The sequence below is a fragment of the Cetorhinus maximus genome, chromosome 4 (genome assembly GCF_964194155.1).
Source record: "Cetorhinus maximus chromosome 4, sCetMax3.hap1.1, whole genome shotgun sequence".
Taxonomy (NCBI): domain Eukaryota; kingdom Metazoa; phylum Chordata; class Chondrichthyes; order Lamniformes; family Cetorhinidae; genus Cetorhinus; species Cetorhinus maximus.
The window spans coordinates 14482684-14497823 of NC_135882.1; the positions used below are offsets into that span (position 1 = coordinate 14482684).

Below are 15140 nucleotides of genomic sequence, written 5' to 3' on the forward strand. Positions count from 1 at the left end.
AGTATAGCATTCCCTCAGTATCGCACTGGAATGTCAGTCTTGATTTTTGTGCTCAAACCCTGGAGTGGAACTTGAACCCACAACCCTTGTGACTCAGAGATGAGAGAACTGAGTCGCTGCTGACAGCAATATCAGAATCTAGTTTGTTTGTTCAGAGTTTACAGACTTTCTAGTTCTAGTATTGTCTGTTCCTACATTTTTTTCTGTACATTAAAAAAAGATGCCTTTTGAGCGATAAAGAAATTTGCACTTGAAAATGTTACATCTAAAATGTCACCAATGGATAGTGCTTAACAGAGAACTCCTTTGCTCTGTTATTATCGTTGTGGGTCTTCGATGTGGTGGTCTTGGGTCTGGACTTAGATAATGCTGAAGGCAAGGCTGTTGGTAAACTCTACCTTTTATTGGCCATTATATAAACTGTGTACAATACGGGCTTGACATGAGGCTGTACATAGGACTATCTTTCTCCACACTCTAGTCATGTGATCTTATGTTACTGATGATGTAGATTATATATTTAGCATTAACACTTTATACTACATCTCCCCCCCCCCCCCCCCCCCCCCCCCCCAACGTCTCTGACTTCAATAAATACTATTTACATTATCCTACATTTCCAACTTCCCACATCCCCACCCAAAGTCTCGGTGTCATCTCCGGTTCACAGCATCGTGATGGTTTCACCAATCTCCCTGACCTTGTTCTCTTCTCTCTTGGAGTTGTGTAGGGTTCAAGTTCTTCATGTTCTTGAACTCTATAGAGTAACATGTAAATCTTCAGAAGACTAATGGTTATCTGTTCAGGTTACAGCCCTGATCATAATGATAATTAGCTTGAAGTGGTGTACCCTGGGATTACCCAGGCTTGATCAAATTGCTGGTAGAAGTTTTAAAAGCGTTTGCGGTTTAAAAAATAATCACTACAGTGGCTATAGTAAGGAATGTGACCTTTTGGTCAGACTAGGAAGTGGATGACTGATCAGGGTCAGGCCAAGATAAGTAGATGACTGGACAATGTAGTAAATCATCAGAATAGATAAGGTAAAGGTCATGATTCTGTGGGCATCATTTGTGTGAAAGGTCAGGTCATTCCGTGACTATTTTGTAAACTCACCTGTAATTGCGGATGTACCAAACTAGATGTACAAGATAAGGACAGTGTGAGTTAAAGATGAGGTATCACAAAGATGATATAAATAACTGACGGAAACTGTGTATCTTTGAATTGCCTCTGAGGGCATCCCCTTGTAATCATAATTGTATTGAATAAACTGCTGCTTGCTTTCCCTCCAGCTGACATTGTGTCAAGTGTCTTTAGATACTCCACAACAAGTCCATTCCATTGATAGTCGCCTTCTTGTAGATATGAGTGCGCATCTTATTCCATCCCTCTATCCTGTTCTCAGTCTCTACAAGATTAGATCTTGTATTTTGTCTTTTCCAGTACTTGGCCTTCTCTATTCTGGCCTCTAATCCAGACTGATTTACCTGGTTGGAGTTCTAGTAAACCATGCACTTTGTGGTGGTGATCGTAATTTCTGGTCTGATTTGCATGATACTCCTCTTCCTCCTTCCTTGCTCTCTCAATATCATGTTTTTAGACACGGTATGAGTGCATGTGGAAGATCAGGAAGTTGAGTTCATAGTCATCTTCCCATCAGAAGTTCTGATGGAGCCAACCCTTTCTGAAGAGGCATGGAAAATAGCTCAACGGTGCTAAATTGATATAATCATTCTTTTTCAACAAAGCTTTTACCTTCTTCCTCTTCTGGCATTTGCTTGTGGCTACCTGGGTGAGCCAGTTGTGTGGACAAATCCATATTCTTCTGTAAATTTCTTGAACCCTTCACTTGCAAACTGTGGACCATTGTCTGAAATGACAAGATCTGGAATGCCACATGTAGCAAAAAATTTCTTTTGGTGAACTAATGACTGCTTCTGAGGTCATACCATGAAAACGTTTAACCTCAACCCATCTAAAGTAATAGTCAACAACTATGAAGAATGTTTTCCCCTTTAGCTCAAAAAGGCCCATTCTGTGACGTTCCCACAGTCTGGATGGAAATGAGGATATCATCAGCGGCTCTTTTTGCTCTTAGTGATGGATTGCGCCGGCGATGCAGCTCAAAATCATTTCCTCTAGTGATTTTGAGATCCCTGCCCACCAAACTGGATTTCAGGCTCTAGCACAGCACTTCGTAATGCCTAGGTGTTCCTGGTGTATTCTTTGAAATTTCTTGAGCCTGAGGACTCTTGAGATGACCAATTTCTTCTTGTTGATTGACAAATCATTGACGATATGGAGATGTCTGTGCTGCTTTAAGTATTGTTTCAAGATGAGATTGTTTGGAACATATTCCGGCCATCCATTTTTGTAGTATTCTCTAATTTTAGAACGTTTTTCAATGGCTTTTTGTGCTTGTTGTATTTCATTCAACCTCTGTGTTATTGCTGGTAGGAATTTTGTAGCTAATAAGCTGTGTGACTCTACATCCTCAACAGGATGTAGTCCTGGTTGTTCAGGCTTCCCAACAGGAGTGTGTGACAATGCATCTGCTGGTGTTTGTTGTTTACCTTGGTCATGTTTGTCCGGTTCCTTTACCTCTTCCAGGGAAGTGCTCTGCCTTGTTTCCTTAAGGTTTTCCAATTCATCTCCTTTAAATATGAGTTATAGATTTATGCAAGCTTTTTGACTTAACAGTGGACATTCTTGATTGTGGATCACATACAAAGTTTGTGCTTCCTCTCCCTTTGCTCTGGAGCTCAGCAATCAACTGTCCCTTGAACTTCAGCTGAATGCCTCCTGGGCCGTGGAATCTTATGGTCGATGGCTGGAGGAAATCTGATTTTAACCACTTCTGTGTCTGAAAGAATTGAAACTCTTGCTCCAATGTCTAATTTGAAGTTTGTTTTATGTCCGTTGACCATAAAATCTGCACTCCAATAACTCCTTTTTGATCCTGTAATTTCTCCCAAGGATAATACTACTTGTTCTTTTTCTTCAACTTCTTGAATGGTACATGATTTTAGTTGTTTCTCTTTTAATTTTTTGTTGCGACAAGCTGATTTAAAATGGCCTCTCTTCTTGCAGAAATGGCACTTAGCGTTTTTGGGGGGGGCATTCTTCGCGCCGATGCAGCAGCTTCCCGCCACATTGGTGGCTACCATGACCTTTTCACTTTTATTCTATTTGGGATTAGGTGTGCTGCAACTTCTATGTGCTACAATCTGGACTGTATCAGGCATTTTTCTCCACTGGATTTCTTTTTCACCTCAAATTAAAATGTTTTGTTTTCTCTCTTCAGCCTGCCTTGTTAACTGCACAGCCTTCTAGAGGGTCAAATCTTTCCTCAACTGCAGAAAACCTGATAATGTAATTCTAAGACTTCCACTACACTGTGATCCTGAATTAATTCATCTTTCATGGCTCCATAGTCGCAATTCTTGGTTAAACAATATAAATAGTTAATAATGAAACTTATGCTCTCTCCCGGTCTTTGGATGCGCCTACTGAATTTTGCTCACCATAATGGTGATCTTTTGAAAACTAAAATAAGTATCAAAAGCTTTGATAACTTCTTCATGTGTTGCTGTGTCTTCATTTATGCCCTGTCTGGCCATTATAATCGCATGTATTATTTCCTATGGCATAGAGTAAGTTATTGACCTGCGCCTTGCTAGCCCTGATGCTTTTCTGTGCCTGGTAAACCTGTGACACAAGTTCTGCCAATTCTTGGCTTGACCGAGTCTTCCACATGATTGATACACTCTGGTAAAGATAGGATTTTTTTTCCATGTTGTCATTTTACTGTTGCCTTCTCTGGAGTTCGATTGAAGATTTTTCCACGCTGTCCTTGTCCTGCAGTCATTTCCCTTGCTGCTGCTTCCAGTTGTTAGGCTCTTCACTCTTGCTCCTTTCGTCGTGTTTGTAGCTGCCATCATCTGTTGTTATTGTTGCAGGGTATGAGATGTGGTAGTTGTGGGTCTGGACTTAGTTATTGCAGGAGGCAAGGCTGCTGATAAACTCTACCTTTTATTGAACATTATACTCAACATGAGGCTCTACATAGAACTATCTCTCTCCATGCTTGTTGTCATGTGATCTTACATCACTGATGCAGACTATATATTTACAGAAAGGTCCTGCTATTCGCGACTTCCTTGTTCACATTTTCACTTACCCACGCTTTGTACTTTGCTCACGCAGTGGGCATTGTGGTGTACAATGTTTACTTATCCGTGTTTTTTCCTCCCTCTCTCTTCATTCCCCGGGGAGACAACAGCCATGACGGAGCAGAGACTGGAGTGGGTTCAGCTGAAGTGCAGCCCGAACGAAGGGATTAACCCTTCTTGGTCCAGAGCTGCAATAACGGCTCTGTTCAATTTTGAAATCTTCACCAATCGTATTGCTCAGACTCTTCTCCGTCTGTTGTATACAGGTACTGCACCACAGTTTGCTGTAGAGTAACTGCCCAAACCAGTGCTGCCCTCACATGGCTGGAACCTATCCAATTGAGTCCCATTGAAAAGCATGTTCATCGTTTGTGATTTTGCCGTTTGCGAAGTTTTGTGGGAACATAACCCCCGCGAACAGTGGATCTTTACTGTACATAATTAACATTATCCCTTTATACTATATTTGGCATTGTTCATTCAGTTGGATAATCTGTTTTGTTCTATAGGATGTTTAATTTATTATCATAACCATTGATTTATGGTGATTGACTTTTCATTGTATACTCGTGCTTATTTTAATTCACCTTTGAATTCCAGACAATATTATTATTTATTTTCTCAGTAAAAAAGTTGGTTTGTAGCAATGTTTCAATTTAGTTTTGAAATTATATTTGAATGCAAACTGGACAAAGAATTTAAGAAGGTTTGAGTTAAAATTTCACAAAAGCCATTTACTTTTTCTTGGAAATTAGTGGAGCTGAGGGAGACTGAGAGATACCAACACTCGACACCTTTCTTCTCTGTTGGATGTATTTAGATTTCAGAGCAAATTGCTATTTACGAAAAATATGTCTCTCAGCTGCAGTGGGTGAGGGAAGCACTAATTTTTGAGTGAAAATTCCTGAACCACAGAATTATTTTGATACGATAACCTGACAGTACAAAATATTTTGTACTATCAAAATTTAACACTTTCAAAATTATTTGAACCCATTGGCTACATAATGTTTTCTGAGAACTTCTGCAGATGCTTATTATTGACAGCAAGATTGACCATACACAGAAAATGCTACTTGCAAACCCAATCCCAAGTTCTTGGGTTAATCCTCTACAGCTGTAAACACACAGGACCCAGCGTTCCAAGAGCAATCCCTCCAATGCTTCTAAAGCACAGGGCAAGCTTCGTACTACTGTTAACTCAACAAACCTCCTGTGATGCTAAATGCTAATTACCTTCAATCAGGGTGTATCTTGATACCATCTGCTTGTATATTCTGGATTTTACAAGACAAGAGATAAGAATTAACTGAATCAGCATAGGAATAGTTATGAATACTCAAGACAACTCATTTATGGCTTTCACATATTAATACGAGTCTTGCAGTTTGATCACTGTACTGTGTAAATATCCCAATAAGGAGAAAAGCCATGCTTGAAAGCTTTTCAGTAAGTAAAGTCAAATGTCTGATAAACCTCATGAGCTGCTATATGCTAATAAACAAAGGTTGTTCAGTGGAGTTTAAAAAAAACTTCCAAGCAATACATTGACCTCAGTTACAATTTATAAGTACAACTACCTGGATGCCACAGAACCACTTAAGCAATGGTCTTGAGGACCAGGTTTACACTCAAACATCAAAACTGTGTTTTAGATCCTAGACATACTGTCTTGACTCTTGAGAAATGGCTTAGAAGATCCTTCAAGACCTAGTGAGAGAGAAAACTTTACTTACTTTGTTAAATAGAGAACGTAATTGAAAACCCTGAATGATTTTGCAGTTCATTACATGATTATGCATTTGTTGTGTGACATTTGACATTTGCAGAACATTGGCTTGCTATAAAGTTTTAAGTTAGTGCTTCATGAGTTGAACGTTCATGTAGAATAATGTAGCACAAAAGCAGCTATTCAACTCATGAAGACAGCGTGGGTCTTTTTTTCAGGTGAACTGCTTGGTCTCATTATATTATCCTGCTCACTCTCCATATCTTTTAATATTCCTCTTTCTCCATCAATGGTCCAATTTCCTTCTAAAATGATTGATGGACTCCTGATTAACAATGGTTTGTAGCTGAGAATTTCACATTCCAACTACCCTTTGTGCACACAAGCTTGGGTTCAGAGCTTCATCAGCTCAAATTGCTGTTCACTAGACAATGATCGTGCTCTCAGAACTGAGTTCTTGCTTCCTCAACTTCCAGAAGCCCTTAAATTGCAAACATTTAATACACTTAAAGCTTCAGTGGTCAAAACAGCTAGAGATTAATTACTCGCTGATGTGACTATAATTTATTGATCTGTTTGTTTACTAGCTGCTGCGGAAGAAACAAGCAGCATGGAAAAACTGATGTTAGACTATGTTTCTATGGACCGAGAGCTTGAACAGTTCATACAGGCTGTAGATGATGTCACGCACCAGGTAAGAAGTCAAGACTGCTTAGATGATGTCTTTATATTTCACTATTTTTGCAAGCAGTCCTGCTATATTGACTTGGATTCCTGGGTTGAAAAACCTGCCTGATTTTTATTTGAGTGGCTGGGTAGGATTGTCCTCCCCTGTTCTGTTGTTGTCTATCCAACTATAACCCAGAAAATCACCTGCAATGGCTTCTCTACTTGATCTCACACTGTTACTTCTGGAGTCCCCAAGGGTCTGGCCCTACCTATTACTTACATGCTGCTGCTTCTTGGCAATATAATTTGTAATTTGAAACCACAGTGTTGATTTCCACATGTAGGCTGATGACACTTGGCTCAACCTCACCACCACCTTCCCGATACCCGCCCCCCCCCCCCCCCCCCCTTCCCCCACTCTCTCTGATTTGTCATGGTGCTTATCCAACATCTAGTGCTAGATTTGCAGAGATTTCCACCAAATAAATATTGAGAAGATTGAAGACGTTTTTGGACCCTGCTAAAAGCTTCATTACCTAGCCACTGACTTAATCCCTCTCCCTGGCTACCGTCTGAAGCTGAATCAAACCATTTTCAACTTTGGTATTCTATTTGACTCCGTGATGACCTTCCAAGTACATATTCATTCCATCACCAAAGTTACCTACATCCATTTTCATTTTCCATTCTTCATGAGCTTATGCTCATCCAAAAATGCTGCTGTTTGCACCCCAACTCTCACCAAGTCTCATTCACCCATTGAGCCCTGTATTTGTTGACCTACATCGGCTCCTGGGTAAGCAATGTTTCAATTTATAAAGTTCTCATCCTTGTTTTCAAATTCAGCCATGACTTTGCCCCTCCCTATCTTTTAATGTCCTCCAGCTGAACAATCCTCTGAGATTTCTGCACTCCTTGATTTCAGGCCTCTTGAAAATTCCCGATTTTAATCGCTCCACTGTTGGCAACCGTGACTTCAACTGTCACAGCCCTAAGCAGTGGAATTCCTTCCCTACTCTGCCTCTCTAGTTCTCTCTCCTTCTCTAAGACACTCCTTCAAACCTTTCTCTTTAACCTCACCTGTTCTTATATTTCCTCATGTGGCTCAGAGTCAAATTTATTTTTGATCATGCTCTCATGAAAGGATTAGGATACTTGATCATGTTAAAGACGCTATATAAAGGCAAGTTGTTGTTTTGAGCAGCTTCCTTAGCTGGAGAAGTAATTCTGTTTGCCATTCATGACTAGGTATCTAGCTATGATGTGATTTCTAATTCTTGAGGAAAGTACGTACATTCAGCTGGTGAGTATATAGACTTACATAGGCAGGCTGAGGCATGAGCAAGCATGTTTGATTGCTAAATATTTTCTGTTTATGTTAACGTGAGTGGTGATTTCTCACAATGACACTTGGCAGCTTCAGGTGCGGCACCTGTGGCAGAACCTGCCTCGGCTTCTTTAGCTATTAGCAAAATTGTGCCATATGAAGACACCTCTTCTGAAATGGATTTGTTTGCCGTGTGTCCATTATCATTCGTAGATGGAAGGATGCAGAAACTGGGTGAATTCTCTGGAATTATCAATGGGAAACAAAGCTATAAGTTGACCTGGAAAGCTACTGTTGAAATACATTCGTTGTGTCAGCCTTGGTTCAGTGTCACTCGGTTCTGAATTAGAAGGTGGTGTTGGTTAAAGCCCCATTCCAGAGATGTGACCGCTTAATCTTGACTGACACTGAAGTTCTGTGCTGAGGGAGTGCTGTACTGTTGGAGGTGCCCTCCTTTGAGATGTTAAATGACCTTCCTCTCAGGTGGACTTGAAAGCTTCCGCAGCAGTATTTGAAGAGGAGCAGGAGTTCTCACATATTCTGAGCCAATATTTACTCCAACCAACGTGAACAAAGCAATTTAAATTGGTCAAGTATCTCATTGTTGTTAGTGGGACATTGTTCTGTGCAAATTGGCTGTTGAGTTTCCCAAAATTACCGCGACTGTACTATGGTTGTGATGTGCTTTGAGATATTCTGAGGGCGTGAAAGACAGTTGAGGTATCTTGTTTATAAGTGGAACAATAACTTAGTAATTGATGTTTTTCTGAACCTGGACCTTGATAAGTAATCTCATATCAGGATCATGTTTCCAAATTCTTTGTGAACATACCAAATTAGTAACTGAAATATTTTTGAAATAAAGAAATTTAAAAAAAAAATTCTCCTTCCTCATTTTTTTCTGCTCATGTCAAGTCTCTCTCTCTCTCTCTCTCTCTCTCGACATTTTCTTCTGTTGTGGCCTTTCTGCTCCAAAAATGTTCTTCATTTACCAGGTGGTCTATCATTAATGCCTGTTTCCCTTTCTAGCTACTTTCACCTTTCTTCCACCCGCCCCCTCACTAATTCCCTCACACTCCCAACTCCCATTACTTTGGCCCACTGCTTTTTAGGTTATCTCCTGCTATTATTGATAAAGCTGCTCCCTTGCCTCAGCCGGCAGTGTCCTCATTTCCCCCAAATAGCCCACCCATTTCTCACTTCTGCCATTCTTCTTGGTACTGTCTCCTTCTTTTCTGTCAAGTTTGTGTTGCAAACTTGGGCACACTTAGTCTATAACTGATGTAGTCATACACAACTGGACTTGGCTCAACCTTGTTACATACTATTTTGATTTGCTTTTTGTCAGCCAAAATGGCCTCCTATTTCAGGATCACCCTGTACTCCAAGAATAACTCTAGTCAAGGCTTCTTTCTCCACGACTTGTTCAGTCCCTCTTCCCTCAGTCCACTCTGTCTTCACCTCAAACAATTATGAAAATAACCCTAACCTTGGAGAAGAAATAATCAGTGCAACTGCCATTACTTCCCCTTCTCCTTTCTCCCCTGACTCCTCATATTCCATTTATTCCAGCCCCAGTCCCCTCCAATTTTGCACTTTGTACTCCATTCAGCCCAATTTCTTCCATGAAACCTGCTCTCTTCTTTCATGATTGCTTCCTATTCCACTTGGCCATTCAATTATCCATCCTTGTGTCCATAATAACTGACACATCATTGACTATCACTATCATCTGCATCATCATAATCACCATTGAAAAGCCCATCTTCCAACCATCTGTCCTTTGCATCTTAAATTTACACTCTAAAGTATTTGATAGTGCCATGACTCTTCAACTGTAGCCCGACTCTTCAACTGTAGCCCACCTCTTCCCAAACTCCCTGTTTGAATAACTTCAGTGCAGCATTCACTGCGTATACAGCACCAAGACAACTCTGACAAAATTGCAAATGATATCCTCTGTCAGTGTGACCATGGTGTCCTCCTTGACCTCTCCATAGTATGTCCATTGTCCTCCACCTCCTCTCTGTTATCTGCTTCAATGAGACTGGTCTCATGTGGTTTCACTCCTATCTTTTCCAAAGCAGCCAGCATGCACTCAGCAATATCTTTTCTTCTGGCTTCCTCCCACAATCACCTCTGAAATTCCTCCAACCGTCCTCGCCGTGCTGTGCTGCTGCCCTAGGATCTACTCATGTCTCCTGCTCTCCATGCTGCTTCGGTAGCTGACATAAGTTGCAGGCATACATGCTAATGATATCCAGGTCTCTTCCTCCATCACAGACACATCAGAAGTGTGATGAAACACTCTTCATTTATCTGGATGGGTGCAGACGCAACATAACTCAAGAATCTCTGCATTCCAGGACAAAGCAGCCTGCTTCATCAGCAGCCTATCCACCATCTTAAACATCTACTGCCTCCCCCATGCGTGCACTGTAGCTGCAGTGTGTACTATCTATAGGCTGCACTGTAGAAACTCACAAAGGCTTCTTCAATAATACCTTTCAAGTTGACCACCACCTGCAACTAGAAGGACAAGAACAGCAGATGCATGGGAACACCATCACCTCCAAATTCCCCGTAAGTCTCAACATCCCGACTTGTACATATGTAGCCATTATTCTATTAAGCCTATTCAATTAGAGATAGTCATTCAAATTCCCTGCACGGAGCCATCCCACCCTGCACCATCTGCAAACTGCTTCAGTCTTGTATCTCCTTTTACACCCTATCGTTTTCTGATTCAAGTCTTCTGTGCTCCCCAGCCTTCCATCACCTGATTGTTACTGGCGGAGCCTTCAGCTGACTTGATGCTGCATTGGAACTCACTGACTAAATCTCTGCCTCTGTTTGTATCTCTATCTTTAACAATCTTCTCAAAACTATTTTTTCACAGGCATTCCACCATCTTAATTAATTAAGCAGTCTGTGCCTGTGTTCAGCAAGATACCTGGAGAGCATTCAGACTTGAGTTGATAAGTGACAAGTAACATTTATGCCATACATATGCCAGTTAAAAACAATCTCGAGCAAGTGAGAGTCTTATCCAAGTCCCCTCGACATTCAATGGCACTACCATTGCTAACTCTCCCAACAATATCTTGGGGGTAGGGGGTGTGGTTTATCATTGAGTAGAACCTTAACTGGACCAGCCATATAAATAACATGACTATAAGAACAGCTCAGGCTTGGCGCTCTGCGGTGAATTACTCATACATGGAAATACATTGCCATTCTTTCATCGTCACCGGGCCAAAATCCTGGAAATCTCTGCCTACCACCACTTTGGGATTACCTATACCACGTGGACTGCTGCAGTTCCAGAAGGTGGCTAACCGTCACCTTCTTGAGGACAATTAGGGGTGAGCAATAAATGCTGGTTTTCTCAGTGATGCCCAAATGAAGGAATTGAAAGAAACACTCCGTTTGCTCAGTTCCCTTACTCCTATTCTCTGTAAGGTGCATTGACATATTTTCTGCCTGAAAAACATCTTGATAGTGTAAGTTGTTGTATTCGGTTAATCATTTGTGTGTTCATTTTCCTGTTATGATTTGATATTAAATTACCATGCACTATTGATATACAAGATGGGATATAGTTGGCGTATGGGTTTATAAATAAACCTACTTTTTGGTTAAATTTAAGAATTCTGATTTTGTAAAAATAACCATGAAGTGTTTCAAAGTTGTGAAATTCTAATGTTGAAATAGGAGGAATGAAGATAGTTTTATATTGAAAAGGTTAAATTAGAGACCAATGTTTAAAATGTTCAACTGTTCAAAAGTTAAATGATAAATCAAAGTTAAACAGGCCTTTTGAGGTGTGTGACAGTTTTAGACGAGCAGGAAGTTCTCCAGGTGTTCCAACCAACATTCCTTTCATTAAAACCAACATCAAACAAACTGATTAATTGGTCACTCATCTCAGTGTAGCTCAGTGCGTAAAATGGCTGCCGTTAACCTGCATAACACTGCTAGCTAGCTACTTTTGAAGAATCATTAAATGAATAGGAAGTTCTTTGGGGATTGATAAGGTGTTATTGTAAGTAAAAGTTATTTTTTAAAAGTTGCATTACATACATATTTAACATATTTAATATATTATGTTGAAAAATATGTTGGAAAGCTTGTAATCTTTTGCCAAATTCACCTAAAAGCAGTGGAACTGTGTAATTGCTATTGGAAAACATTATCAGTGACCATCTACAATGTATTTTCACACTTGACACAGTGTGAGAAAGAGGAAAAGCCAGGTTAATGCTTCCACTAAAATGGTGGGAACTGAGGAATGTCACATGAACACATTAAGCATTTGCTAATATTGGCAATAGCATGTTCTAGGCTTGGCACTTATCACATGAGAAGGTGTGGGGAAAAATCCACCAGGGCACCTGCTTTGGAGTCCCCACAAATAGCACATGAGAGGCAGCACAGTATGGTGCTACTATTTATGCTTCATTTGAGGATGTTATCTGAATAAATGTTCCTTTAGATCCTGTGCGATAATGCAGACGGGGACCTACAGTTTGCACAAGATCAGTTTCACAACAGCATTAGCAGACTATTTTGCAATTCATGCATCAATGTTCTTTCCATTTAAAATTCAAATTTAGATTCTAAACTTTTATCATTTTTATTTTATTGTTACTAACTCATATTGAAGTCAGAATTCAAGATGAGGTGCCACTTGTGTGTTGACCATTTGATTTTGTAGTAAGTGGATTGTTAGACCTGGCCATCAGTGGAATAGAAATCATGGACTGGATTTTCAAAGTGGGATAAGGAACCTGATGCCTGGAGATGATCTCTGGATCCTGACCCTGTGCCACCATTTTGAAACAGTAGCACCGTAATTGGACAGGAGGTGAGCTCAGTGCCCAGTTAGTGGTGCTGCACATCTCCAGTAAAGTGGGTTCTGCCTGCAGGGCACCAGCGACAAAGGCAAATGGCAGCTTTGGTGGGACCTGCTGTTGTCATGCCAAAGAAAGCTGGAGGGCCAGCAGCATTAACAGAAAAAAGTGGCTATGTGACTGAAATGAAGGTGATGCACTGGACCTGGTGCGCAAGATTCCCCCGTATCCCAATACTTTTTTCATCAACTAGAAACAAACTTTCATTGAACCCCACAGCTGTGCACTAACATGCATCAGACTGTTCGGATTCACTGAATTCTGCATTGAGAATTTCCCTCTTGCTGTCCCTGGCCTGTTAACAAGCACCTTAGGGAGCTTAATTGGCATTTAATTGGAGGCGAGCAGATTTCCATTCCAGCCCCTCCAGTCCTCCTGCTGTAAATTGTGATGTGTTCTGTCGGTGTAGGGATCAGGAGACAACCTCCTGGAATGCGATTTTTAAATCACACCCAATTCCCGACCCTGCTGGCAATTAAAAATTCAGCCCGATATTTCATGTACTCACGATGAACGCCATTTAGTTTTTTTAAAATTTCAAACAAATAACCTCACGTTGCAGTTCAGGCACTGGAACTATTTTCTTTGTAGATTGAAGAAGAGAAGGTTCAAAATACAAATTTTCTAACCCTATCTTTAAAATAACTTTGTTGAAATATATTATCAGATTTAGTTTTAGGTAGAAGGATAAATGGAACACATTTTGAAGACTTGTGGAATTCAATTGCTTCCTCATGCTGCTGCCCACACTATCCGCACATTTCATCGTTTATATGTTATTACTCAGTCCACTAATGGATCTGTCATATCCCATGAGTCTTCGAAATGTACCCTGTATTTATTCTTCCTAAAGCACTACAATTGGTGGCAATGTAGAGGATATGTTTCGTTGAACAACAAATGAAACTTGTAAAGTAGTTTTAAATGCGATGAAATATGAAGATTTGTTACTCGAAAATGGGCTATCACATAACGCTAGTCTGTAAAAATTGGTTACAGAAACTTAAAAAAAAATTAAAGATTGATATAAATACGTCTAAATTAATGGTGTAAATTTCATGTTGGAATTTGGTGCTGTCTGCTGTTTGTATTAGTGACGTAATTGGAATAGTTTGAATGGGTTAGGGAAAGTTGCATTTAACAATCTGATTTGGATAAATTATCAATAGCAAAACAGAACGGTCAAAGCACTTTATATTTTCTGCAGTTAACTGTTCCCATCTCTTTGCCCATTCTTGTTTTTAACTCATCCTTTTATCACTTTTCCCCCATGCTACTGAAACTATTCAAATTTTTTGGCAGCTTTTTGACTTTTCTAATCCTATGCTTGCTCAACTCCCAAAATCCACCCTACCTAAACTTGAAACCACCAACAGCTGTGCAGACTGCATTATATTCTGCATAAAATCCGGTATGCCTATTACCCTTGTCCTTGTTAACCTCTTAGCATAAAACCTCAAAATTGTTGTCCCTGTCATAAGTCCCTCCACAGCTTTGCCTTTCCCTATCTTTAGAACTTTACTGAGCTGTACAATGTCCCTGTCCATAACCACCAGTCTACCCTGAACTCCTGCCACTTTCTGTTCTGGCAGAAGCTTCAGCTGTTGCTGCCATATTTCCTCCCTAAAACCTTTTAATACATCTCTCTCCACCTTTGAGGTCCTCCACAAAACCTCCCTCTTTGACTAGCTTTCACTCAAATTCCCTCCACTAACAGTGGCATCACAGGAAAGCTTTTTAATTAATAAATTTGCCTCCTGTTGGTACTTGGGTCTTATTTGAGACTTTGTCATGCTTGCATCTCTGATATAAGAACATATAGATTCTACATAAGATCATAAGATAATTACAGATTACCCATAATTACAGATTACCCATCGAGAGAGACCCTAAAATCCTCCTCCATTGTAGCATCAGTTGTTTTACAAATTATTCTTGGATTTTTGACTTGGATGTATCTTTTTCTTTGCTGAAAGCATTTTCATTTCGGGGCTATAATTGAATGGGTACCATCAAGCCCAGTGGCCATTCTTCACCTTTGAATGTTGACAAGCTCACTGATTGTTGGGATATCAAAGCCACACACGATATTGTCCTCATCCAGTTTTCACATGCACAGTTTTCAATTGAAATCATTGTTTCGTGATCAGGATAGAAACCCATGATGTCAGTAATGCTTTGTGCTATTACTGAATGTGTTTTTCCTGTTGTCTTGATATAATTGCTATGGCGACTGCTGGTATTTGTTAATTTTTATCCATGTGTTTGCTTTATATTGAAGAAAGTTGCTTCATATTTAGATTTAAATCCTCTTTCAGTCATTACTG

At 40.1% G+C, this 15140-nt stretch overlaps 1 protein-coding gene across 1 annotated transcript in view; it reads left to right on the top strand.

The window, feature by feature from the left end:
• Window positions 1-15140, top strand: part of nsmce2 (NSE2 SUMO ligase component of SMC5/6 complex) — a 157978-nt gene that overhangs the window by 24251 nt on the left and 118587 nt on the right. Inside the window, exon 3 of the mRNA XM_078539965.1 lies at window positions 6492-6598. Coding sequence (XP_078396091.1) covers window positions 6492-6598 — 107 coding nt within the window. The remainder of the gene's footprint in view (window positions 1-6491; window positions 6599-15140) is intronic.